General features: G+C 41.9%; 1 protein-coding gene across 1 annotated transcript in view; it reads left to right on the forward strand.

Annotated features, from left to right (window-relative positions):
• Nucleotides 1–6198: 6198 nt before the first annotated feature.
• The window catches only part of IFRD1 (interferon related developmental regulator 1), a 52141-nt gene continuing 32115 nt past the window's right edge, over nucleotides 6199–26224 (forward strand). Inside the window, exon 1 of the mRNA XM_088018702.1 lies at nucleotides 6199–6351. Within this exon, the coding sequence (XP_087874828.1) occupies nucleotides 6258–6351 (94 nt within the window). The 5' untranslated portion in view covers nucleotides 6199–6257. The remainder of the gene's footprint in view (nucleotides 6352–26224) is intronic.

The following is a 26224-nucleotide window of genomic DNA, read 5'->3' on the forward strand; positions in this document are numbered from 1 at the left end:
GTCCTCTCCTTGATAGCAAATACCCCTTGTTATGGGGAAGGTCCAAATGCTGCCCTTTCTCTGCTGGGGAATTTCTAGGCACACCTCTCCCCTTTCATCCCCCCATGGGCCTTGTAATTACACCATTTTCTGGCTCAAATACAGTACTTCCTAAATTATGACTCCCGCTCAGGTCCTATTCCAGAGACCTTACCTGGGTTCTCCTCATCCCAATGGGCATCCTTCTGGGGCCCTATGAAGATGATGACATTGTGATGACCTTCTGTGATGTCAGTCTGGGAAACAGCTGGTACGAGTGCTGTGGGCTTCCACCACCCTGCTCTTTTCTTGGCTGGCAGCTCTAACCAGTCCCTCACCTTACACATTTTAGATGAGAATAGGTACCAGTTTCTATGTTCTTCAGACTCTGGGGGCATGTGTCAAGCTTTCTTACTTTGGTTTCACAGTCGTCTTTTCATTGGCCACTCCTTTCCCCTAAAACATTTAATCGTAGGCTGACTGCTCCTTCAGTAAATTCCCTGTGATCCGTCTCCTTGCTAGGAATTCTCCATTGAGCTGCACTCTTAATATTTTTGTAATTTTCTGCATGTATGGTAAGCTCCAACAAAGTTTATGTAAACAACAATTATGGGACTTCATCAAGATTAAAAGCTTTTGCACAGCAAAGGAAACAATTGACAAAACCAAAAGACAACCGACAGAATGGGAGAAGATATTTGCAAATGACATATCAGATAAAGGGCTAGTATCCAAAATCTATAAAGAACTTATCAAACTCAATACCCAAAGAACAAAAAATCCAGTCAAGAAATGGGCAGAAAATAGGAACAGACATTTCTCCAAAGAAGACATCCGAATGGCCAACAGACACATGAAAAAATGCTCCACATCACTCAGCATCAGGGAAATACAAATCAAAACCACAATGAGCTACCACCTCACACCAGTCAGAATTGCTAAAATTAACAAGTCAGGAAACGACAGATGTTGGCGGGGATGGGGAGAAAGGGGAACCCTCCTACACTGTTGGTGGGAATGCAAGCTGGTGCAACCACTCTGAAAAACAGTATGGAGGTTCCCCAAAAAGGTGAAAATAGAGCTACCCTACAACCCAGCAATTGCACTACTGGGTATTTACCCCAAAGATACAAATGTAGTGATGTGAAGGGGCACCTGCATCCCAGTGTTTATAGCAGCAATGTCCACAATAGCCAAACTGTGGAGAGAGTCCAGATGTCCATCGACAGATGAATGGATAAAGAAGATGTGGTGTATATAAAATGGACTACTACTCAGTCATCAAAAAAATGAAATCTTGCCATTTGCAATGATGTGGTTGGAACTAGAGGGTGTTAAGCTAAGCGAAATAAGTCAATCAGAGAAGGACAATTATCATATGATCTCACTCGTATGTGGAATTTAAGAAACAAAACAGGATCATAGGGGAAGAGAGGAAAAAAATGAAACAAGACAAAGAGAGGGAGACAAACCATAAGAGACTCTTAATCATAGGAAACAGACTGAGGGTTGCTGGATGGGAGGGGGGTGGAGGGATGGGGTAACTGGGTGATGGACATTAAGGAGGGCACATGATGTAATGAGCACTGGGTATTATATAAAGCTGATGAATCACTGACCTCTATCTCTGAAATCAATAATACATTATATGTTGAGTTTAAATAAAAATTTAAAAAAATAAATTACACAAGATGAAAAAAAAACATTTCACAGTGAATCTTGCATTGACAATTACACCTCATCTTTGCTTCAAGCTGCTTAGCTGTAACCTCTGACAAGTTTAGGAATATACGCATGCACACAGGGAGCTCCTTTACCTCCACCAGGACCTAACACAGGGTCTCTTTAAAGCAGTGGTGAGTGTCCTTATGTGACCTGGGGGTTCATTTGCAATCACCATTAGTCAAAATAAGGAGGCACTGGCTGTGGACCCTAAAGGGTCTAACAGAGGAATTAGACATTTTCCCAGGCTGCAAGCTGCCTGTGGAAAACACTCCAGCAGCTAAGAGACTTATAATTTGATCATGAGAATAGTGGGGTATTTGTTCCTCTATTTTGTAACTTCAGACTTGTTGAGCAGGTTTTTATAAACTGAGATATATATATGAACTGTTTTGTTGACACCAAGAACAACCAGTTGGACTGTGGAGTAAGCTAGGTGCCCTAAGGGCACTTCATCCCCTCAAAGAGAAATATATATATACATTTTTGCTTGTAGTTTAAATACTATACTTAGGATAGTGACAAGTGTCTTAGACCTTTTTCATCTTGCCTCTCATTAATCACCCCCTCAGAGAATGTGTCTTACCCCCTGGAAACAAAAACTTCCCCTTTGGGAGATGATTCTGTATTTCTAGGTAATTCTAGCAATTTTTCTGTAAACCCCAGAGCCCACCCTGGCTATCTGGGTACCAATGGTGGGACCTTACTTTGGTTGAAAAGCTCTGCCTTAACCTAGAGCAACTCTTTTTCTCTCATCGAAAATCAAGCCACTTCCTTGTTGTCTTTGGGTGTTTCTTTTTAAAGCGAGAAAGACTGTTAGAGAAGGTGACCTTCTGATTCAGCTCTTCATGCTTTAACATGAGGCATAACAGCTGTGTTCTGTGGAATAAGCAACTTCCCCAAACAGTGGCCCTTATTCATCATTAAGGTTTTCACGGGGAGGTAAAAATTACCACTTAAAGTTAAAAATAGGTTAACCAAATTTGCAGACCACTCATTTTAGTGTACTGTGTTACTGTGTAGTCCAAAAAGTAGAAAGACACGGTCTAACGGCTTATGGAAGAGAATATGATAATTTGCTCGTAGGCTGAAGATGTTCTGATGAGTTACAAAATGGATTTCACTCACAAGGGGAAATCTATCTTGTAATCCTGGAGGCATCTTTTTCTTAAAAAAAAAAATGCACAGCTCTCTTATGCACACTAATTTTGACATTTTATCAGCATGCAATTAAAATCCCTTTGTCTAAGGTTTTGGCTCTAAATTCTTGACCAGGCAGAAGCCCAGAATGAACTGTGTTATACATTTCAGAAAGAAGAAATTAATTTGACAACTGGTACAGTTCCATCCCTGGGAGGGCGTAAGCAGTGCAGTGCTGCACTCTGTTGGGCTGCCGCAGAAACAGACAGTATGCATTTTGTTTGTCTGCCAAGAGAGTCTTCCCAAGGAAATGTCTCCAGTCACTTCCCTGGGAATAACCTGGCAGTTGATTCAACACAGAGACTCTTTTAACAGAAGAGCAAGAGAAACACAATAAGCTAAGCACCAGAATAAAAAATGAAATGGTAAAACTCCTTTGGTGGGTGGTGAATGTCTGTATGCCCCCCACCCTAAATATTATATGTTGAAGCCCTAATCCCCAATGTGATGGTATTTGGAGTGGGGTCTTTGGGAAGTAATTAGGGCATGAGAGTGTAGCCCTTGTGAGTGGGATTAGTGCCTTTATACAAGAAATGCTTTTTTCTGCATCTATTGAGATAATCATATGATTTTTATTCTTAATTTGTTAATGTGGTGTGTGATTATTGATTTGTGTATGTTCAGCCATTATTGCCTCCCAGGGATAAATCCCACTTCATCATGGTGCGTGATCCTTTTACCAGGCTGTTGAATTTGGTTTGCTAGTATTTTGTTGAGGATTTTTGCATTTGGCTGGCAGCTTGATCTTGGGCTTCCTGGCATCCATAACTGTTAAGAAATAAATGTAATCTAGTTTTGGCCAGTGCAATATAAGAGCAAGTAGCCTGGGGGATAGATTTTCCTCTCTAATAAGAGCAAAAGCTGCAGGAGAAGAAAGTTGCATGTGTCTACTCATCCCGCCCTGCTTATGGAGCTGTTATAAGAGGCTGTGCTGCCTAGAATGTGGCAGACACCTTGTAACCAGCAGGTGTTAATTCTGTGGATGAAACTAGTAACCTGCCGACCACCCATGGAGGAGCGGAGCTTGGAGCTTCTTGTTCCTTATGGTTTAAGCTTCTGTGGTTGACTACTCTGTTACTTAGAGCCGGATGCTTTTCAGCCGCTCCAAATGGTTTAAAGTTTGGGTAGGAGGTAACGCTTCTTCACACCACTGCCTGGAGGAGTGCAGTTAAAACTGGCCATCCTGCCTTCTCTTAAGTCCCTTAGTGCTTTGATTGCTCAGTGACCTGGGAACCCTAATGATTACGGTTCAGTAAGGCTTGAGATGCGTAAAAGCAGACTTCCGACCTGAAGCCGGCCTCTAAAAGTGTGGTTTGGGGACGCCTACCTGGCTCAGTCGGTAAAGCATGCCACTCTTGATCTTGGAGTTGTGAGTTTGAGCCCCATGTTGGGTGTAGAGATTACTTAAAAAGAAAATCTTTACAAAAATAAAAATTAAAAAAATAAAATCTTTAAAAAAAAAAGTGTGCTTTGAGTGGCGTCAAAAATCTTCCACTCAGCAGATAAAATAAATTTCCTTATATCCTGCTTTCAGATCGGAAATTCTACTGGTAGGGATTATTTTTCTCAGAGTCTTTAAGTGTTCTTTCTTAAATTGCATATTTTCTTGAGCCAAGACTAGCATCCTGTAGTCTTACCAGCTCACTTATCAACTGAGATGGAGTCACCTCGCCTCACACCTTTATTTTGTAGATGAAAAACACTGTGGATTGGAGACATTGGGTGGTTTACCCAGATGACGTCCACCTTAGAGCCAGAATCCTGGTTCTCAGACTTCCACTTCAGTGAATTTGATAATCCGTTGCCACCCCCAAAGTAAGTGTTTTAACAGTATCTCTGTTAAGAAAGCTTGTTGCAGTTTCTCTCTCTGGGTCTGGAATCTGTAGGCTTGAAGCTTCGTTTGAGTAGTAAATATACTTTTTGCAGTTGCAGGGGTGAACAGCAGGAAAGGAGGAGCAGATGGAGATTGGAGGGAAAAGATACAAGGCCACTGGCCTCAGAATTTTGTTGAGGTCTAAGCCTGCTTTGGCCCTCTGTTGGAAAGGGCAGTTCCTTCTCTCCCTCTTCCCACCTCCATTCTTACTGACCTCCAAGGCTAAATGCATAATTGTCTTTAATAAACAACCCATTTAACATTTTTGACACTCGTTAGCTCATTTAACAAATGTCACTGCATTCTATATTTACAATTGCATCACATTCTTTAAAGAAAGCCATTTCTGAGATTCGTCAAATTAATCACTGCTATGCATGTTCATTTAAGTTTCAGAGACTTTATTTCTGTGGGATTTTCAACTAAAAGTATTTCTTAAAATTTAGGTTAAATTATTTAGACATATTCCCATATTTTTGTCAGGCATTTAAGGATCTATAAAGAAATGCATCATTTAAATAAATTCTGACTTTTTATAAAAAAGCAAGAACTGTCAGTAGTAATCAGTCACTGCCTTAGGCATGCTGTTTTTATTTATTTATTTATTTTTTTAAGATTTTATTTATTTATTTGACAGAGAGAGACACAGCGAGAGAGGGAACACAAGCAGGGGGAGTGGGAGAGGGAGAAGCAGACTCCCTGTTGAGCAGGGAGCCCGACGTGGGGCTCGAACCCAGGACCCTGGGACCATGACCTGAGCTGAAGGCAGATGCTTAATGACTGAGACACCCAGGAGCCCCTGGCATGCTGTTTTTAAATATGATCTTTCAAAAGAACCACACTTGTGGTGTTTTTGTTGTTTATTTTTGCAAAGATACCTATACAGTCCTTCTATTCCAAACATTCCTTGGATCATAAATCTTGGAATGGTTTCTGTGTTCTTTTGCCCTCTGCTGGCTAAATTGAGACCTTCCTGAAAATCATGTCAATCAGATAATCTTATAGCCACCAATGTACATCCTCTGTCCTGCTCATTTTTAGGTCTATGTGGCAAAAGCCTTCTTAACAATCTTTATGCCAGAAATAAAAATCTAGCTTTAGACTACCGCTGTTTATCAAGGTGTCTGTGACCTGAAGGCTCCAGCTATGAGATCTGTCCATTCTCAAGCATCTTTCGCATTTATCCCTGGCATCCTATGATCAGTACCTCATTATATACTATCCTATTTCTGAATTGTCTCTACTGCATAATTTAGTAGACATATCAGTGGGTAAATATAAATCAGCTCTATCATTCTGTCTTGCTTATTAATTGCTTGGTGTTTATCTTGTTTTCTCAGTGTGACTTACCAGTTTCCTAGGCCTTCATCCCCACCCACTGGATTCAAAAGAGGCCTCAGCCATGGCAGCTAAGCCCTCACACATCCTCTAGCCTTTAACAGGAATGATGAGGGGGCCTTCATTCTTGCTGCGAACCTGGCATTCCCAGACATCCTCCAGCCCACCTGCAGCGCTCAGGATGGAGCACAAACATTTGGGTAAGGCCGGCCCTTCCCTGGGGGGCCCAGTGGAGGAGAGTGAACCAGCTCATGGTCTTAGACTTGTATTCTGCTACTCTTTTGCTGGTGGGGAACCCAGCCTGATGTTATTCAGGTTCTGCTCTCACCAAGACCCAGCTGCTCTTTCTCCTCTTCCACATAATTCCCACAAGCCTGGGTTTCTGGGGTAGGCTACAGAGCGACTCCTGCCCTTGGATCGCTACTTTCCATTTACATCTAAACGGAAGTCTGCTTCCCGCCCTCCCCCCGCCCCAGCTTTATTAATCCGTTGGGTTTTTTTGTGTTCTTTTTTTTTTTTTCCCCTGGAAGGAGAGTGTGTGAAAGATTGGGATTTGGGTGGCTGGCGTTTTTATCCTAAGGGAAAACTGCAGAAGTTCTCTTCTGATTTTTTGTTCTGTTTTGATTTCTCAATGAGGTAGAAAACAAAACCATCCGCTGAGAGGGTGGGGGAGGGGAGGGGAGGGGATCTGATTGGCTGTCGGGGTTGCTGGAAGCTGAAAGGCAGGGCAGTGTGACCCGCTAGGGAGCAAGAAGGCACCGCCCGAGGTCTGTGGTAATAAATTTAAAGTAAGACCAGTCAGCATGACCATGGGCTTTTCTCCAGCCACAGTCAGCTGCATCCTGTTGTGGTTTTACCAAATGGATGCAAAGAAATGTGCAAAACAGATAGGAGGGCAGCTTGAAAGCACTCTGTGAAACACAAATTGAGACGAACAAATAAGAAGACATTTCACCTTCTTGGGTTAGACAATGTAGCCTCAGGGAGATGCCAGTCCTCTCCAAGTTGGTATATACATTTATTGTGACCACATTAAAATTGGCCTTTGTCTCTTGTTTTTTTTCCTGGAATCAGAAAGATTTCCAAAGTACTTTACTGAGAAAGAGGCACAATGGACAAAAGATATGAACAGGTGGTTAAAATGTTTTTAAAAAATTTAAAAGGAAACGGCTTGTAACTATCTGAAAAGCTACTCCATCTTGCTTATACTAAGAGGAAGATGAATATTACTACTCACCGATGGTAGCTACTACAGTTGTGGTGAGCTTAGCATAAATGTGTAAACTTGTGGAATCACTACCTTGTACACTTGAAACTAACGTAACATTTGTCAGTTATACAAAAAAAAGTCACTGCTCACCTACCTGACTGGCAAAACTCAGAATGTTTGCTAATACGGTCTGTTGGTGAGGCTGTGGAGAAACAGTTGCTGCCTTAATTGTTGGAAATGCAAAATGGTACAGCCTCTATAGAGAATAATCTGGAATTAACTAATAAAGTTACATTTCATTTACCTGTTGACTTAGCAATTCTACTTTTAAGACTCTCTAGAAATTTGAAACACTATGTTCAGGGAGTTATTCATTGTGACATTATTTATAATAGCAAAAGATGAAAAACAATCCGAACAGCCATCAATAGAGGACTTGTTAAATAAAGCAAAAGAGAAAACAGAGTAGCTGTTAAAAAAAAAAAAAAGCAACAGCTCTCTAAAAACAAGATTCAGAACAAAAGATTGGTAAAAGATATATATAGAATACTCTCTTTTGTGTAATAAAGGGGGAGGAATAAGAATGTTTACTTATTTCTGCCACAAAGGCCTTGGAAGGAGAAGTAAAAATGTTAGTAAAAATGGCTTTCTAGAAGGAGCAGGAAAAAGGACTGAGAAGATGGAGGTGGAGGTGACACTTTGATAAGTACAGTGAAGAGTGTAAACATTTTACAAATTTAAAAAATAATAATAATAAAATGAAATGTAAGAGGAAGATAAAAGCAAACCCTCAGACTGGACACAAGTGAATCTAACATGAATAGCAGATGGAGGTATGCCATGCCTCTTGTTAACCCTTCACTTAGGAGCTTCACCAGGAAAGCCTGCACTTCACACCCAAATCCTGGGACTCTGGAATTTGCACAACTCGTCTCAGTTATGTTTATTGTGTCTTGTCTGTCTTTTCCCACTCGGCAGCCAGTTCTTCAGGGCAGAGATCTTTGTTTTGTTTACTGACGTACCTGGCCTATACAGTGTCTGGCACATAGTAGGTGCTCAATAAATATTTGTTGACTGGATGAAACTCTTTGTGGGCAGGGAAGCCATTTATTGTATGTACTTATTTTAATGCCCCAAGTCTTGTACTGGGAGAGCTAGCATAGGGATTGCTTCATATACACTTTTATCTGAGTCCAAAGGTTTTAGCAGAACTACAACTCCATTTCTCTGCCCCTGTCGTTTATTCACGTCTGGCCAATAGCCCTAGATGATGCTGCCATGACTTTGTCTGCAGCTGGAAGTCCCTGGAAGCTAAGACATTGCCCAGGCTCATGCTGTGTTGAAAGTGGCCCAGACTGTCAAAGATTTACTCTCCTTTCTCTTTTGGTAGAGCTGAGCTGCTAAGCTGCTTTGGAGATGATTCAGAGCGATTTCTCCATTTCTTTCTACTCAGCCTATAATGATAGTGATATTTTGGATTCGTGGAGAAATCAATCTCTCTTTGAAAATGGCTATATACAGATGAAGAGATTTCTTTCAGTAGGTCTGATTTAATAATAAACTGGATAGATCCGACTCTCACTAAGAACAGCATCAACCTTCTGACATCCTTCTCTGGACATTTCATTTCTCTCCATAAGATCCACGGAAAGGCTTCAGTTGGGAATTCACTTCATACAAAGTTTTGCCCTGGGAGTGAGACATGTGGATTTGAATCCTCACTCAGGCAAGTTGTTAACTCACCTTTCTAGACTCAGTTTCTACATTTTCAGCAACACCTGTCTTTCGGAGTTGTTGCAAATATATATGTCACCCCCCTAGCACAGCCCCAGTTCTTCACTGAAGGGTGCTAGTAATAAAAATAGGCTTCCTATTCTTAGTAAAAATTGTAGGAAAAAGAGATTGGAAGGAAATATACCAAAATGTGGACAGTTACTGCCATGGGGTGGTGAGATTTTTGTCCTTTTTATCTTGGTGATTTAAACTTTCCTGGATTTTCCATATCTTGTAAAACATTATACAATAGTTTTATAATCAGAAAACAATAAAAATAATTCATGTAACCCTTAATAGTTAAAAAAAATTATCAGTTCTCCTTCCATGATTCTATCCTGTTTCTCAATAATAACTCACAACAAAAACCAAATTAAATAAAACAAGTTGTGTCAGACCATTTCATTAACAACCAGGAGAATTAATACAAGCACACAGACCTAGAGCCTGAAAATAAATTAGTCTGCAAACAAATATGAATAAGAATGAAAACCAAGGACTTGATCTTTAGCACAGATGTTGAAGTCAAAACTTTTAGGACCTGGTGAGCAGATGGCAAGTCTTTTAAGGTGTTGGCCAAGAAGAACAATCTCAAGATAGGGAATGGCTCAACAGAGTGCCCTGTGTGAAGCAGAGAGAACAGAGGTGGGGTGCATATTTCCTATCAAGCAAGGCACCCTTTCTCTGCAGGAAGGCATCTCAGGCGTTGAGCAGTGAGGCAGCAAGCAGTGCCACCCCCCCCCCCCGCCACCACCACAGCCACCCTTGGTGATAAGTGTGGATAGGAGTAAGATGTCACAGCCAGGTTGTACCTGTCCCCACAGGGGGATGGCTACATTTGCATCACCTGGGGGTGGGGAGTGGACAGGGGACAGTTATCAGAGATTGAAACCCAAGAGGGAAGGAAGTGGTAGAGTTGGTGGTTAGTGCCCTTCAGACCTGCCAGCCACTTCCACCTCCTGTCACTTGCAGGGACTCTAGTCAGGGTTGCCGGAGAAGTGGGGACAGAGGAGGCTTTTGTGACCACTCAGTCCTTGTGCATCAGACTTCTAACCGCTTGGCATTTCACAACTGAGGAAACAGGAAGTGGGGACGTAGAAGGGAACATGGGGGCTGGGAGCAGTATACTCAAGACTTCAAAGGGCAAGTATTTTTGCCAGTACAGGTTATTCAGTAAGCAAAGATGCTGAAATGCATTTCCCGTGTGGCTTTTTCTTTGTTTAATATAGTGTTGTTGACCAGCTCTGTAACTCAAGACATCTGCAGTCTGTTGCAGGGCTCTGAAGCCTGAAAATCAGAACAAACCATTCATCTCACACAGGCCTACAGCACAGAGCAAGGGTCAATTAGTTACCAAAATTGACACTTATTATGGGGAGAATGTGTAACAGAGAAGAGATGGCAAGCCGCCTTTATAACTCTGGCAGCACGCTTAGATCACCCAGATAAGATTAGGAAATTAATAAAGCAGTTTCGTCTATCTGTCTTCTGGAAAACATAGCTAGTTTTTTTTTCTTTGACTTTTCTTTCATCCATGTCCACTTGGAGCAGGTTTTTTTATTTGCTTCCTCCTCCCTCTCATTTAACTCTTTGAGAAAAAAACCTTGAGCGGGCTTTTTGGGAAGAAAGCACCTTTTTCTGCTCAGGGCATACCCTGATTCCCAGGTGGAAATTCCCAGGTATCAGTAGGAGCACCTGCCCATTTGGCTCTGGCTCGAGAACTGGGGTCTGGAGGCTTGTGCCCAGAGAAGGAATATAACCAGTTGGATCAGTGGGCGAGAGGTGAGAGCATAAATCCGGCTGAGACAAAGAAAAGGTCAGCTGCAAGTGGGTCAGGAGATCAGAGTGGGCTGAGTAGGCCCTGGAATGCTTGGCTGGGAGGCCTGCCAGAGAGGATTTCAGTCCCTGACACCCCCACCCCCACCCCACCCCCACCGCCCACCAGGTCCCTGCAGGGTAGGATGACTCAGCATTTCCTATTAGTACTAATAAGGCCAACCCCAGAGGCCCTAGCAAGGCTGACTACTGTTAAAACCAGACCAGTCTCCTTCTGGCTTCTGGTTCTTTCTAGGTCTATATAGCAATAGGGTATTCCAGAAGGGATGTGTAAGTCATCCCAGTATTTAATGCTCTTTCATTACTTTTTTTAACTTGGGCCAACAGCCTGAACCGGTCAGGCTTTGGGCTGATGCCAGCTACTTTATCTGGGTGCATTGTCACATAATAACAAGTAACCTTTTTTGGTGATTGCTAGGTGCTGACAGTGTGCGAACTTTACACAGACATCCCTTTTAATTCTCAGAAGCAAGCCCCAAGGTATGTATTATGTCCATCTGCAGATGAGAAAACTGAGGCTCAGAGATGTCATTGAAATTGCTCAGGACTGCGAATCTAACTCAAGCCTTTCACTTATGAGTCCATGTATCCTGTTAACCAGTACCCTCTACTGCCCAGCAGTGATAATGAATGGCCTATTGAATTTAAACGAAAGTCGGAAGGTGATCATATGCAGGAGAACATGGAGAAAATTAAAAGCAAACAGAGGGCCAAGAATGTGATGAGAAAGGAGACCAGAAGGAGAGAAGCATGTGCTCCTGGTGGAAAATCCAGGTGGTAGAACCACTGGCTCTTTATGGTCACTCAAGGTCCTACCTGGAGTCTTGTTTACCTATTAACATCTCTTCAAGATGGACATGGCTTGTTATCTTTATTTTCTATGTATGAGTTCTGTGGATTTATTATCTAGCTTTGTATTCTTCCAGCCACCAGAGGATAGGTGTATATTCAGTGTGACTGTGTGTCCCATGTGTCATGCTGTTTCCCCATCTACCCTCCTGGAAGATTTCACTACTAAAATAACTGGGTAACATGGCAACCGCTGGGCATTGTCTTCAGAAGTCAACCTTGTACATGCTGTCCGCCAAGTCTGATTCCATGAAGGCAAGGATTTTGTCTTGTCCATCTCCATGTGCCTAGCTGTGGGAATGTAGAGAGGGATCTTTATGTACTAAATGAGGGGTGTATAACTGAATGGGTTGAAGAGGAGGCAGAGTGTCTCTCGGAGCCTTTGTTGAAACTCTTGTCTAGGTAATTCACTGACTTTGCAAAGTAGAAAATGGGACAGGGTAATAGGTGATACTTTGGGGGATGTGTTTGGGTGGAATTAGGGGCAGGAAAGTTTGGGACTTGGGACTCTGTGGTGGGAGAGCTGGAGAACTGGTGGGTAGGGTAAACTTCCCCATACCTTCCTTCCACTTCCTGTGTCTCCAGACGGGCCTCTCATCCCTCCCTCAGCTTCAGGGGAGGAGTCCTTAGGACTCAGCAAGGCTGCCATCTCTAGGCTTAGGTCTCCTGCAGCATCTTTGATCCTTATCTCCACTGACCCCTTCAAACAAGCACGGGTATTCCTCCTCCAAGAAAAACAAACCAGAATCTGGTTCAAGTCTGTAGTTTTTTCTAGTCACCACCCTATTTCTCTTCTTCAGTTTACTGTTAATCTTGAATGAATGATCTGTACTTTTTAATCTTCATTTGTCCAGTACCCAGTAACTCTAAGTTCCTTGAAATCGGGCTTTTGCTTCTCCTGCTTTACTAAAACATTCTCTTTTCCTCGCTCATAGAAAACCAACAGAACAGAACACTTTCCATCTGACCACTGGTCATCCCTGGTATTCCTTTCTCTTTTTTTCCTTTTATGAATAAAACTCTCCTGAGTTTTAGCTGGGCCTATCGATGCCCAACTAGAGACTACATTTCCCAATATCCCTTGCAGCTGGGTATGGCTGTTTGGCCAGGAGCTGGGGGCAACTTGTTGCTTCTGCCTGTCCTTCCACTTTTGTTCTCACTGTTGCCTAGAAGCAGCCTTGGAAAGTGGCGGTCATGAGACAGGGGTGGCACGTTGAGGACAGCCCGGCTGCTCCACTAGCCCTGGACTGATCACCTTTGGGTCTTTACATGAGAGAGAAATAAACTTATACTGTATTTTAATAGTTTTATTTTGGGGTCTCTTTGTTTTAAGCAGCTTAGCATGTACCCTAATAAACTTATTTCTTATTTAAAAAGTAGTGTGCATTCACTGTAGAAACTGTGTAACTTAATGATAAATAGAAGATGACACAATTCCTGTTAATCCTTCTACTTTTCTGACTATTCTCAGTAGCCTATGCTTAATTGCCTTCTTTTCTTTCTGTCACCCACAATAATGGGCATAGCCCAGAACTAAGTTCTCTACTCTCTTGTCTCTCTGTGTTTTGTCACAGAGAATGACTCATACAGTGATTGATTCAGTCATTAATTTGTTCATTCAAAAACAATCTAGTGAGGACCTACATTCTGCTAAGTGCTAGGGATACAAACATGAGTCAGACATGGCCCCTACCCTTGAGTTAATGACAGGCTGGAGAGGAGAGGAAAAGGGAGACAGAAATAAGTCCTCTTTATGTAGTGTGCAGAGTACCTTAAGGGAGGTGGGAAGGAGGAAGATGAGGAGAAAGGGAGACTCCAAGCCAAGAGGTCAGCCAGGAACTGAAAGCCTGGATGTGAAAACTTTCAAGGTGTTTGTAAAGAAATACAGGCTGTAAGTTGTGGATACCGTGAAGAGTTGAATGCTGAGGTTGCTGAGGTACAAAGGACAAGGTCATGGAGGCCTTGCTTGTCATGCTAAAGAGGCTTAGAGCTTTCTCCTAACTGGGGCTTTAATGAAGGGTAGTCAATAGATGTGTGAAATTGTAGATTTACCTTTTAGATAGAGTGTTCTGAGGGTTAGGGTCAAGGATTTCTGGGAGGTAAACAGGACTGGGAACAGGGAACCTGTTAGGAAGCTATTTGTAGTAGAGTAGGTTAGAGGTGCTAATGACTAATGTATTGGTATTAAAGAATGGAAGCAAGAGGGGCACCTGGGTGGCTCAGTAGGTTAAGTGTAGGACTCTTGATTTTGGCTCAGGTCATGATCTCAGGGTCATGAGATTGAGCCCCACCTTGGGCTCTGTGCTGGGCATGGAGCCTGCTTAAGATTCTCTCTCCCTCTGCCCTTCTCCGCCTCTCCCCTCCTGTTTGCATGCTCTCTTTCTCTCTCTTTCTCTTTCAAAAAAAAAAAAAAATGAAGAAAGAAATGAATTTGAGAAATAATTAGGAAATAAAATGGGCATGACTTGGTGACTGAAGAGGGAGTAAGAGGAAGAATCAAAGATGACTCCTGGGTTTCTAGCTTGGGTGGTCAGATAGGTGGCGTGATAGCGTTAGTGGCTTTAAGCTATCACTTACCCATAAGGTAGCTTATTGTGAAGGTACAGAAGCTTAACCTTCAGGCCTCCTTCATTATATAGGTCCATTCAGAGGCTCTGGGAGTGGCAGTTTTGTATTTTTTTTCTTTAATTTTTATTGTTATGTTAATCACCATACATTACATCATTAGTTTTTGATGTAGTGTTCCATGATTCATTGTTTGCGTATAACACCCGGTGCTCCGCGGTGAACGTGCCCTCTTTAATACCCATCACCAGGCTAACCCATCCCCCCACCCCCTCCCCTCTAGAACCCTCAGTTTGTTTTTCAGAGTCCATCGTCTCTCATGGTTCGTCTCCCCCTCTGATTTCCCCCCCTTCATTCCTCCCCTCCTGCTATCTTCTTCTTTTTTTTTTCTTGACATATATTGCATTATTTATTTCAGAAGTACAGATCTGTGGTTCAACAGTCTTGCACAATTCCCAGCGCTCACCAAAGCACATACCCTCCCCAATGTCTATCACCCAGCCACCCCAGCCCTCCCACCCCCCACCACTCCAGCAACCCTCAGTTTGTTTCCTGAGATTAAGAATTCCTCATATCAGTGGGGTCATGTGACATATGTCTTTCTCTGATTGACTAACTTCACTCAGCATAACACCCTCCAGTTCCATCCATGTCGTTGCAAATGGCAAGATCTCATTCCTTTTGATGGCTGCATAATATTCCATTGTATATATATACCACACCTTCTTTATCCATTCATCTGTCGATGGACATCTTGGCTCTTTCCACAGTTTGGCTGTTGTGGACATTGCTGCTATAAACATCGGGGTGCATGTACCCCTTCGGATCCCTACATTTGTATCTTTGGGGTAAATACCCGGTAGTGCAATTGCTGGATCGTATGGTAGCTCTATTTTCAGGCAGTTTTGTATTCTTAAATATATATTCTTTTTCTTAAAAATGACCTACACCCTCTTTAAGCTGATGATAGCTTCAGACACACAGAACCTGAACCCAACCCTGCCCATCCTCTTTCAATTCATTCTTCTGATTACTAGATTGATCTTCCTATAAGAATCATCGACATCATGTCAGTCCTCTCCTAAGAAGCTATTGTTTTCATGTCAGTGGACTTTTACCAACCTGACAATTTTACTTTGGGACTGCCTTTTACCTCCTCTTTCTAAAATTGTCTCCCAACAAATGTTTATAGTTTCAGAAAAATAGCTTTGACCTGTCTGCCAAAGAGCAGGGACATCATTTACAAATGTCCTTGAAGACCTATCTACTAAAAGTTGCAGTTATTCTGTTGAACTTGTTCATTACCACTCTTTCTTATTTTCCTTTTCTTTTTCTTGTTTTTATACCAGTTGTGGCTTTTCTACCTTACACACTTGTTTAATCTCAGACGTGGTCATTCAGTAGTAGCTGGTGTTTGGATTGTCTCATACCTACAGAAAGCTTCCTTGCATAAGCCAAATATCACATTGCATTTTGGCCATGGTGTACATCTACCATGTGATTATGCTTTAATATTTTAATATTTAATATTTTGTTTTTGATAATGTTGAATCAAAGGTGGTTTGCACTCATTCTGGGCTATAAACCTTTGAACATTAGTTATGCAATAGTTCCACTATCTGGAATATAATGTGCTGTCATCTGCAGTCACAGCTATCCCGGACCATTCTCTCATCTGGAAGAAGAGTTGTGTTCATTGTTGTTGGCTGCATCACCACTTGATAAATTATTTCTGAGGGTTTTTCTGCTCTCCAAGCAGCCGCTACTCCATGTATGAAATATCTAATTTCACTTCCTAAGCATTTTTCCCATAATGCCCCTTCTGCTTCAACAAATTCTCATTCAAACATACTAAAATGGGACTCATAATAATCAATTTATTATTTTAGCAGTCTCAATAAATAAGGCAGTCTGTGTTCTTTCTCACCGTGTTCTTTTTTCTTAGGGATAAGGCAGACCTAGCCTTTTTCTATAAAAGAACACACTGTATGGCCTCATGTTACAAAATTTCAGCTTGGTTAAATTATAACAGACAGTCCTTCAGTTTTTCTTGTGAGAAGATCACTTATTATGAATAAAAATTGTTACATAAAAAAATGAAGATAGAATGTTACTATTAGGAGACAACTGTGAGCTGTAGAGCACAGTGCTGATGTTTCACACCAGATCTCTCTCCTCTCCTCTCTTCTCAGGGTCTTCCTTCTGCTTCAGTTTCTCCCTAAGCCACATGTTGGCAGATCCAGATCAGAGGGGTAGTGGGCTTGACAGCAGCTGCAGAGGCCCAAGGGCTTCTCTTGGGTAAACGGATTTAGGTCTGCCTGCCATAATCCCACAGAAGGAGTCCTGAACCAAGGAAAACAAAAAATGGTAATACTAGGAAATGTGGAGCAGATGAAATGTGGGGCAGGATGAGGACTTGGGGCCCAATTCAGTTTTGGGAAAATACCATTTTCTATAGTGGAAGTTCTTTTCTGTCGGCATAAGCCTTTTGATCTTCGTGGTGCTTTGAGGGATTCGGGCAGAGGCACGTGTCCGTGGTGGCGGTAAAACAGAAGAGGAAGGCTGACAGCACCCGGGGAGCCTGCTTATGACACAGGGAGCCGTAACCTGCTGAGAGCCGAGTGGCAGCCTGGCTCCAGGCTCCAGGCTCCAGGCTGCTCGCTGGGGACGGACAGTGGGTGGTGCTTTTGAAGGATTCTCCCAAGTACCTGGAAGGAGAATCTGGTACAAGAAAAATTTCCTTTTTGTGACACATGACAGGACCTTCAGCTTTGACCCTTGTTGCCCTTGGAAGACTGGAGAAGTTTTTAACAAACACTGATGAGTGCACGTCCAGAACGGGGCTAACTCGCCACCTCCCTTCCACATACACGCTCCCTCCCAGCTGCCATTCATGCCACTTCTGTCTCTTCCATTTGGAGTGGCCCAAGTGGAAGGGGAAGATTGGAAGATATTTTATATAAACAGAGCAAGGAGGATGTCAGATGCTGACCACCTGTTTGTAGCTTGGTACCCTCAAAAGTGGCCCTGGGCACTCATGTAGTCTGGTGTCTGAAATAGAGGGTTCTTCCAGCATCTTGTTTCATGTAGGTCAGCATCATATTCCTTTTTCTTTTTTTAATTATTTGTTCACTTTTTTAAGATTTTATTTATTCATTTGACAGACAGCACAAGCAGGGGGAGGGATAGACAGAGGGAGAAGCAGGCTTCCAACTGAGCAGAGAGCCCAGCGTGGGGCTCGATCCCAGGACCCTGGGATCATGACCTGAGCCGAAGGCACACAATTAACCGACTGAGCCACCCAGGCGCCCCCAGCATCATATTCCTCAGTCAACTAACGCAAATGCCCCCCAAAGGCCAGTGGGGGGTGAAAGGGCCATTCCTCAGCGCTCCTTCAGCTCAGTGTTTTACATAATTAATCCTTGATATGGCTGGACCTTGTTAGGTTAGTTATTTCTTGCCTTTCTTCTCTCTCCCCTCCCCCCTTCTCTCTGCCCTCCCTTCTTCCCTTCTTGCATTTTTGGTCCTGGAAAATTTTCTGTTCATTCTTTTTCAGGCAGTGTTGCTGCTGCTTCCTGTGTCTTGTGTTCCTTGTTGTGGCCAGAAATCTGTATCCATCATTAAAGGCTTAGAGAGGACCACAGGAGGCTGAGGAAGCTTAAGGATAGGCCTTCAGTTTACTGCTTAGACCTTTTTGCCAGGAAAGGCTTGGATGAAGACCTATCACATTGTTTTAACTCTGTGTCCTCTTATATTTTGCAATTAAGGCTCTCAATATAAGGATGTATGACATCAAAATTTAAATTGGTAATTCAGCATGACAGCCCTGGGCTTTTTCCTCCTCTTTTTTTTTTTTTTATTTATTTTTTATTTTTTATTTTTATTTTTTTTAAATGAACATGATTTTATTTTTTTTAAGATTTTATTTGAGAGAGTGAAAGCACACGAGAGGGGGGAGGGTCAGAGGGAGAAGCAGACTCCCCGCTGAGCAGGGAGCCCGATGCGGGACTCGATCCTGGGACTCCAGGATCATGACCCGAGCCAAAGGCAGTCGCCCAACCAACTGAGCCACCCAGGCGCCCTCTTTTTTTTTTTTTTAAAGATTTTATTTATCTGACAGAGAGAGAGAGAGAGACACAGCGAGAGAGGGAACACCAGCAGGGGGAGTGGGAGAGGGAGAAGCAGGCTTCCCGCGGAGCAGGGAGCCCGATGTGGGACTCGATCCCAGGTCCTGAGCCAAAGGCAGATGCTTAACGACTGAGCCACCCAGGCGCCCCCCTCCTCTTTGATCAATAGTTACTCCAGTATGGCTTATGGACTCTACTTTCCTATCTGTCTTAGAGAACAAGAATGACACGGATCAGCATGGAATATTTTAGGTGAGATCACCGAGAAGCCAGGTTACAGATGAGGTGTAATCATTTATCTTTAGACTCACGGTTACAATTTACCCTCCCTCCACCCATTCTTCATTTCTACACAGCCCTCCTTCCCATGGTGCCGTAATAATGGGAGGGTAGTATCCAGGGCAGGAAGAACCTCCCTTGTCCTGACCTCCAGAGTCATGGCTTCTATACTCTCTATATATGTGACAAAGGTCATAGGAGCCACCTCCCTCTAAATGGGTGGGAGCAGAAAGGTCACAGTTAGGAAAGTAGTATTTGAAATAAAGAGGAAAGGGACTACCAAGTGTCCTGTATGTTCACTGTGATCTTTTTGAATCTACTTGATTGGATGGAACATATTAGTCATCAGACCAGCCATTTAGCCGTGTCCTCTCTTGCCTAGTCCAGTAATTACATGATAAAAACAAGGGTGTGAATGCCCATAGCATTCTTTGCATCCTTTTTTTTTTTTTTTTGTATCTATTGGTTTTGAAAATCAAAAATCAGTTATTGGTTCTACTATGTACTGGGCACTGTAACTGTGACTGGCACTTTATATACATTTTTTGTAATTCTTACAATAGTGCTGTAAGGGATTATTTTCATTTTTTATTCATTCACTGGTCCATTCAACACCAGCCGGGCTCTGTGTTAGATGCTAAGGACATACAGTGAATGAGACAGACAGCATCCTACCTTCCTGGTGCTTAGAAGCTGAGGCATCCAGAAGTAACTGGTAGTTAGGGGACACAATAAGTGGGCAAGCCTGAATGTGAATCTGTTTGTTTCCAGAACTCTGAAAAATAGTGACAGTCCATTACAAAGAACCTGCTAAGTGCCAGTCATTTATAACTCAACTCAGTTTTAAACCTTCAGACCAGGGGCACCTGGGTGGCTCAGTCGTTAAGCGTCTGCCTTCAGCTCAGGTCATGATTCCAGGATCCTGGGATCAAGCCCCGCATCGGGCTCCCTGCTCAGCGGGAAGCCTGCTTCTCCCTCTCCCACTCCCCCTGCTTGTGTTTCCTCTCTCACTGTGTCTCTCTCTCTGTCAAATAAATAAATAAAATCTTAAAAGAAAAAAAAAACAACCTTCAGACCAATCCCATGTTACCTCCATTTTCCAAGTGAGGAAATGGGACTCTGGGAAGTTAAATAACTTGCTCACAATCATAGAGCCACTAGACAGCAGGGCCAAGACCTGGATGCAGGTTGGCCTGTCTCCAGAGCCCATTTTGCTTCCACTTGACTGTGTTGTTGCCCTACATAGCAGAGAAGACAAAGGTCCACGAGCCCTGCCCTGTAGGAGCTTACAGGCAAGAGAAGCAAAATATAATTACAGTGAAAAGCAGAATAGTGTAAGGCCACAAGAAGAGTGTAAACAAAGTGCTTTGAGGTTGAGGAGGAATTATTTTAGTCTGAGTCCTTGAAAACAGAGGATAAGAAAAAGTACTCTATTTGATAGATCTACTGGGTGTCATCTTTCAATTAGAAAATGACCTATTATTCTGACTGAAATATAAAAATAGAATTTAGAATTATTTCACTTCCTTAATTTTTTTGCTTAGCAAATGTATTCATTATATAAAATTTATTGAGTGGCTGACTGGGTATAGCACTGTAAGAAACATTAATTTCAGAGACTTTGAATTGTTAAAAAACGTGGATCTTAGAATCAAATACAATTTTTTTTTTTGAGTAAGAGTGTATACTGTATTTGTTCAAAGTGTTTCCCTATAGAAAAAGTATGGAAGAGTCCTAGTATATTTTTACTTCCATTGGCACCCAAGTGGGGCGCTGTTTACAGTTGTACCCTTTGTGTGATACACAAAGGTACCCAGCTGAGGGGGTGGGAAGGGGTTGAAATCCAATCACATCTCCCATGCCAAACAATGCTCCCCATTGGAGGACTGCCTCCCTCTCACCAAGAGAAGGGCATCTTGGTGACTTTTTAAATTCTGTAGAAGTTAGAAGAGATTCTCTAGAGGCTAGCAATGACCCTGGGCCCTACAGCAAGAATGCTGATAACAACACTGCAGCAGCCAGGGTTGAAGTGTACTTGTTATTTTGAAGTTGAAGAATAATTGACATATGGTATTATATTAGTGTCAGGTGTACAACATAGTTGTGATTTGATATTTTCATACATTATAAAATGATCACCTCAATAGGTCTAGTTACCCTCTGTGACCGTACAAAGTTACTGCAATATTATTGACTGTATTCCTTATGCTGTACATTATCATCCCTGAGACTTATTTATTTTATACCTGGAAGTTTGTACCTCTTAATCCCCTTCACCTATTTCACCCATCCCCCCACCCCTGCCCTCTAGCAACCACCACTTTGTTCCCTGTGTCTATAAGTCTGTTTCTCTTCTGTTTGTTCATTTGTTTCTTAGATTCTACATATAACTGCAATCATATGGTATTTGTCTTTCTCTGTCTGAATTACTTTATTAGCACAATATCTTCTAGATCCATCCATCTTGGTGCAAATGACAAGGTTTCATTATTTTTTATGGTGGAGTGATATTGGAATATTATGTATATATGTACACACCCATAACACATCTTCTTTAATAATTTATCAATGGACACTTGGGTGACTTCCATATCTTGGCTATTGTAAATAATGCTGTAAAGAACATGGCAGTTCTTTTTGGATTAGTGTTTTGAATTAGTGTTTTCCTTTTCTTCAGATAAATACCCAGAAGTGGAATTGCTAGCTGTATGGTAGTTCTATTTTTAATTTTTTTAGGAACCTCTATACTGTTTTCCATAGTAGCCTCACCAATTTACATTCCCATCAACAGTGCATTAGAGTTCCAGCCTTTTCTCAACATCCTTGCCAATACTTGTCTTTTTCATAATAGCCATTCTGACTGTGTGAGGTGTATTTCATTGTGGTTTTGATTTGCATGTCCCTGATGATTAGTGATGTTGAACATCTTTTCATGTGCCTCTTGCCCATCTGTATGCCTTCTCTGCCCATTTTTTAACCAGGTTGGTTTCTTGTTGTTATTACTGAATTGTGTGAGTTCTTTATATATTTTGGGTATCAACCCCTTACCGGATATATCATTTGCAAGTGTCTTTTCCCATTCAGTAGGTTGACTTTTCCTTTTGTTAATGGTTTCCTTTGCTGTGCAAAAGCCTTTTAGTTTGTTGTAGTTCTAATTGTTTATTTTTTATTTTGTTGCTCTTGCCCGAGGAGACATATCCAAAAGAATATAGGTAAGATCAATGTCAAATGGCTTACTGCCTATATTTTCTTGTAGGAATTTTATGGTTTCAGGTCTTATATTTAAGTCTTTAATCCATTTTGAGTTGATTTTTGTGCATGGTGTAGGAGAGTGGTCCAGTTACATTCTTTTGCATGTTGCTGTCCGGTTTTCCCAAAACCATTTGTTGAAGAGACTGTCTTTTCCCCATTGTGCGTTTGTTTGTTTTTTTTTAAAGAAGTGTATTTTGTTGTTTCTATTCTTTTTTTAAAAGATTTTATTTATCTTTTTGACACAGTGAGCGAGAAAGAGACACAGTGAGCGAGAAAGAACACAAGCAGGGGGAGTGGGAGAGGGAGAAGCAGGCTTCCTGCCAAGCAAGGAGCCTGATGTGGGGCTCGATCCCAGGAGCCTGGGATCATGACCTGAGCCAAAGGCAGACGCTTAACGACTGAGCCACCCAGGCGCCCCTTGCGTTTGTTTTTTTAAAAAATATTTTATTTATTTATTTGAGAGAGAGACAGAGATAGCGACAGAGGCAGCAAGAGAGAGCATGAGTAGGGAGGAGAGGGAGAAGCAGGCTCCCCGCTGATCATGACCTGAGCTGAAGGCAGAAGCTTAACCGACTGAGCCACCAGCCCCCCACCCCACTGTACATTCTTGCCTCCTTTGTCATAGATTAATTGGCCATATGAATGTGGGTTTTTTTCTGGGCTGTCAATTCTATGCTATTATCTATGGGTCTGTTTTTGTGCCAGTACCGTTCTGTTTTGATTACTATATCTTTGTTGTATACTTTGAAAACAGAGAGCATAATACCTCCAGCTTTGTTCTTTCTTAAGATTGCTTTGCCTCTTGAGGGTCTTTTGTGGTTCCATATAAATTTTAGGATTATTTGTTCTAGTTCTGTGAAAAATGCCATAGGTGTTATGTTAGGGATTGCATTGAATGAAGTGTACTTAATATGACAACATGTTCTTTTTATATGTCTACTAATAGACCTAAAAGTAATGTAGGACCTTATTAAATCCCAAATTAAACTTAAGATTAAATAATTATTAATATCACTGAAAAATCTGTTAATGGAAAGTTTTATTGATTCCATGTTATCACATAAAGACAAATTGTAATATGAGATAAAATATAAATTTATCTCATATATAATTTTATCTCAAATATAATTTCAGGGATTCCACAGCCCTGAATCTAATCTAACCCCATCTAAATCCCATTTTTGGACCTCAGATTAGAATACCCATAGTATCGTATGGAATGATTCAAAAAGAACACTTAACAAATATAAACATGTGGTAAAAGCCTAATACTTTCCCTATGGCTAGACACTTAAAAGGTCACCCACAGTTTAATACATATGTGGTTGTATATTACCTGGTTACTGAGTAGTCTACTTTGGAAGTTTTCAGTACTTTTTGAATCACCCTGTATCATTTTATCAACTTCCTGGGAGAGGTTTTAAGTGCCAAGTTGGCAGTCCTAGTTTTGGGTGCTCCTGTGCCATGAATACATATTTATTATGGCTCATTTTGCAAGTTGACTTTTATAGGTTGGATTAATGATGAACAGAGTAGTTCTTTATTGGATGACAGTAATTTTACTTGAGATTTCAATGAGTGATGATGGCATTACCTCCCTACTGCAATACTCAAAATCAGATTGAAAATATAACTTCCCCCAGATCTGGAGCATCTCTTAAAGGTTAAGAATGGTCATAGTGACCATGAAATTATAAGCACTCTACTGTGGGAGAGAGTGAAGTTTCCCAGGACAATAAGTCATTATTAAAGCAGAGAGAGGGGCACCTGGGTGGCTCAGATGGTTAAGCGTCTGCCTTCGGCTCAGGTCATGATCCCAGGTCCTGGGATCGAGCCCCACATCGGGCTCCTGGCTCAGCAAGGAGCCTGCTTCTCCCTCTCCCTCTGCCTCTCTCCCTGCTCATGCTTTCTCTTCTCTTTCTCTGTATCTCTGTGTCTCAAATGAATAAATAAAATCCTTAAAAAAAAATCAGAGAGAGCCTCTAAATGGTTCCCTCTTTAGACCAGCCAGTGTGCAACTGTGAAACATGCATCTGACAGTGTGGTGTCACTCACCGGAGGCTGTCTTCCACTTCGCAGACTGTCTCATGAAACTGTCATGTTAAGTGTTTATTTTTCTGGCCAAATGTCATCTTTAAGCAATACCATTTCATTAGAGAGTTTGCTGAGAGGAGACTGGCTTGGGATTTTTTCTTTTAAGATTTACTTACTTGAGAGAGAGAGAGAGAGAGAGAGAGAGAGGGAGAGCACATGTGAGCAGGAGGAAGGGCAGAGGGAGAGGGAGAGAGAGAATACCAAGCAGACTCTGTGCTGAGTGTGGAGTTCAACATGTGGCTTGATCTCACGACCCCGAGATCATGACCTAAGCCGAAACCAAGAGTCCGAGGCTTATCTGACTGAGCCACCAGGTGCCCCTTGCTTAGAATTTTTACCATAATCTAGAGGACATCTGCTGCAGGTAGAGGAGGCGGGGGACCACTAGTTCACTAGTTGAAATGCCATATGATCTGACTGCAACTATATACATGAGCTCTATCAGCCAGTATAAATTAAAGTTTTTGTTTATTTTTAAGATTTTATTTATTTATTTGATAGAGACACAGCGAGAGAGGGAACACAAGCAGGGGGAGTGGGAGAGGGAGAAGCAGGCTTCCCGTGGAGCAGGGAGCCTGATGTGGGACACGATCCCAGGACCCCGGGATCATGACCTGAGCCTCCTGAGCCGAAGGCAGATGCTTAACAACTGAGCCACCCAGGCGCCCCTGTATAAATTAAAGTTGACCTTAACGGCATTGCATTTATCTGGTCAGTTTAGATAATAGCTCTTTGTAAAATTTTAATTTTCTCTTATTAATAACATTCATATGTTAGTGTATCATTAATTTTGAAATGTTTTATTCATTTTACTCTGTTGATATTTTTCTCCTTGAAGGCATCAAATAACATTGACTGATTATAAGCCACATTTCCTTAACTTTTTCCTTTTTAAAACATGCAAATATTTGTTCAAAGAAGACATGTTTTAACCATGAGTGAAAGCTGAATATAAGCAATGCAATATGAACTCACCAGGGCACATGGCAAGCATTTTGCTTTACTATCCAGAGCAATAAGGATGAAAGTGATTGCAGACAGGATTTGTATGCTAAGGATATTCACTATCCATGATTCAAGGTGGCAGTTTTCCTTGCCTAACACATAGATGATCCATAATATTTGTGGACATTTTGTTTATTGGCACATATTTGCTGAGTGCTTCACCTGTGTCCATCACGGAGTTGGGTGGCTGGGATACACAGATCAGTAAGGCAGGGCCTCTGTGTGTTGCATCCTGGGTAATCAGTACTTTATGAAAGAGGTAAAAGATACTGTGGGAGTACAAAGGAGGGAAGGATCAGGTCTAGCTACAGAGTGGCCATGAAGTCTGGAAATGCAGATATATTATTTCATCCTATAGTGTAACATAATACCAACAAAACTATTATGTATTTGCCTGTGTTTCTGGACTTGGTGGCCAGCTCTAAGATGGTCAGGAAAGACTTTAAAGGAAAAGATCCTTGATTTGGTTCTCAAATGTAAAAAGAAATTCACCAGGTTAGGAGAAAGAGCCTGGGAAGACATTCCCAGTTGAAGGCAGTGTTTGTTTGGGGAGCTACAAGTGATCTTGCTTAGCTGGAATGTAGAAGATGAAGTGAGACATGTGTGTAGAAGCCAAGTAGTAGAAGTTTTGTAAACGATGTTAAAGTGTATGGATTTTATACTATAGGCAGTCAGGAGCCCATGGAGGGTTATGAGCCAGGCAGTAACATGGTCATTCAATCAAAAAGTGTTCGTGTAGTGCCTACTAGTTTTCAGGCCAGTGCTAGATGCTGAGCTACAAAAATGAATTAGATGCAAGTAAGTCAAATCCTGGTAAAGAAAAATATAGAGAAGTTGGTGCAATGGAAGCCATAGATTTTCTGTAATCATAACCATAGCAGTATTACATTTATTTTTTTAAAAAAGATTTTATTTATTTATTTGACAGAGAGAGACATAACGAGTGAGGGAACACAAGCAGGGGGAGTGGGAGAGGGAGAAGCAGGCTTCCCAAGGAGCAGGGAGCCTGATGCGGGGCTCCATCCCAAGACCCTGGGATCATGACCTAAGCCAAAGGCAGACGCTAATGATTGAGCCACCCAG

Source organism: Eumetopias jubatus, unplaced genomic scaffold (assembly GCF_037043125.1).
Source record: "Eumetopias jubatus isolate StellerSeaLion01/CBP00866 unplaced genomic scaffold, mEumJub1_p1.0 scaffold_14, whole genome shotgun sequence".
NCBI classification, from domain to species: domain Eukaryota; kingdom Metazoa; phylum Chordata; class Mammalia; order Carnivora; family Otariidae; genus Eumetopias; species Eumetopias jubatus.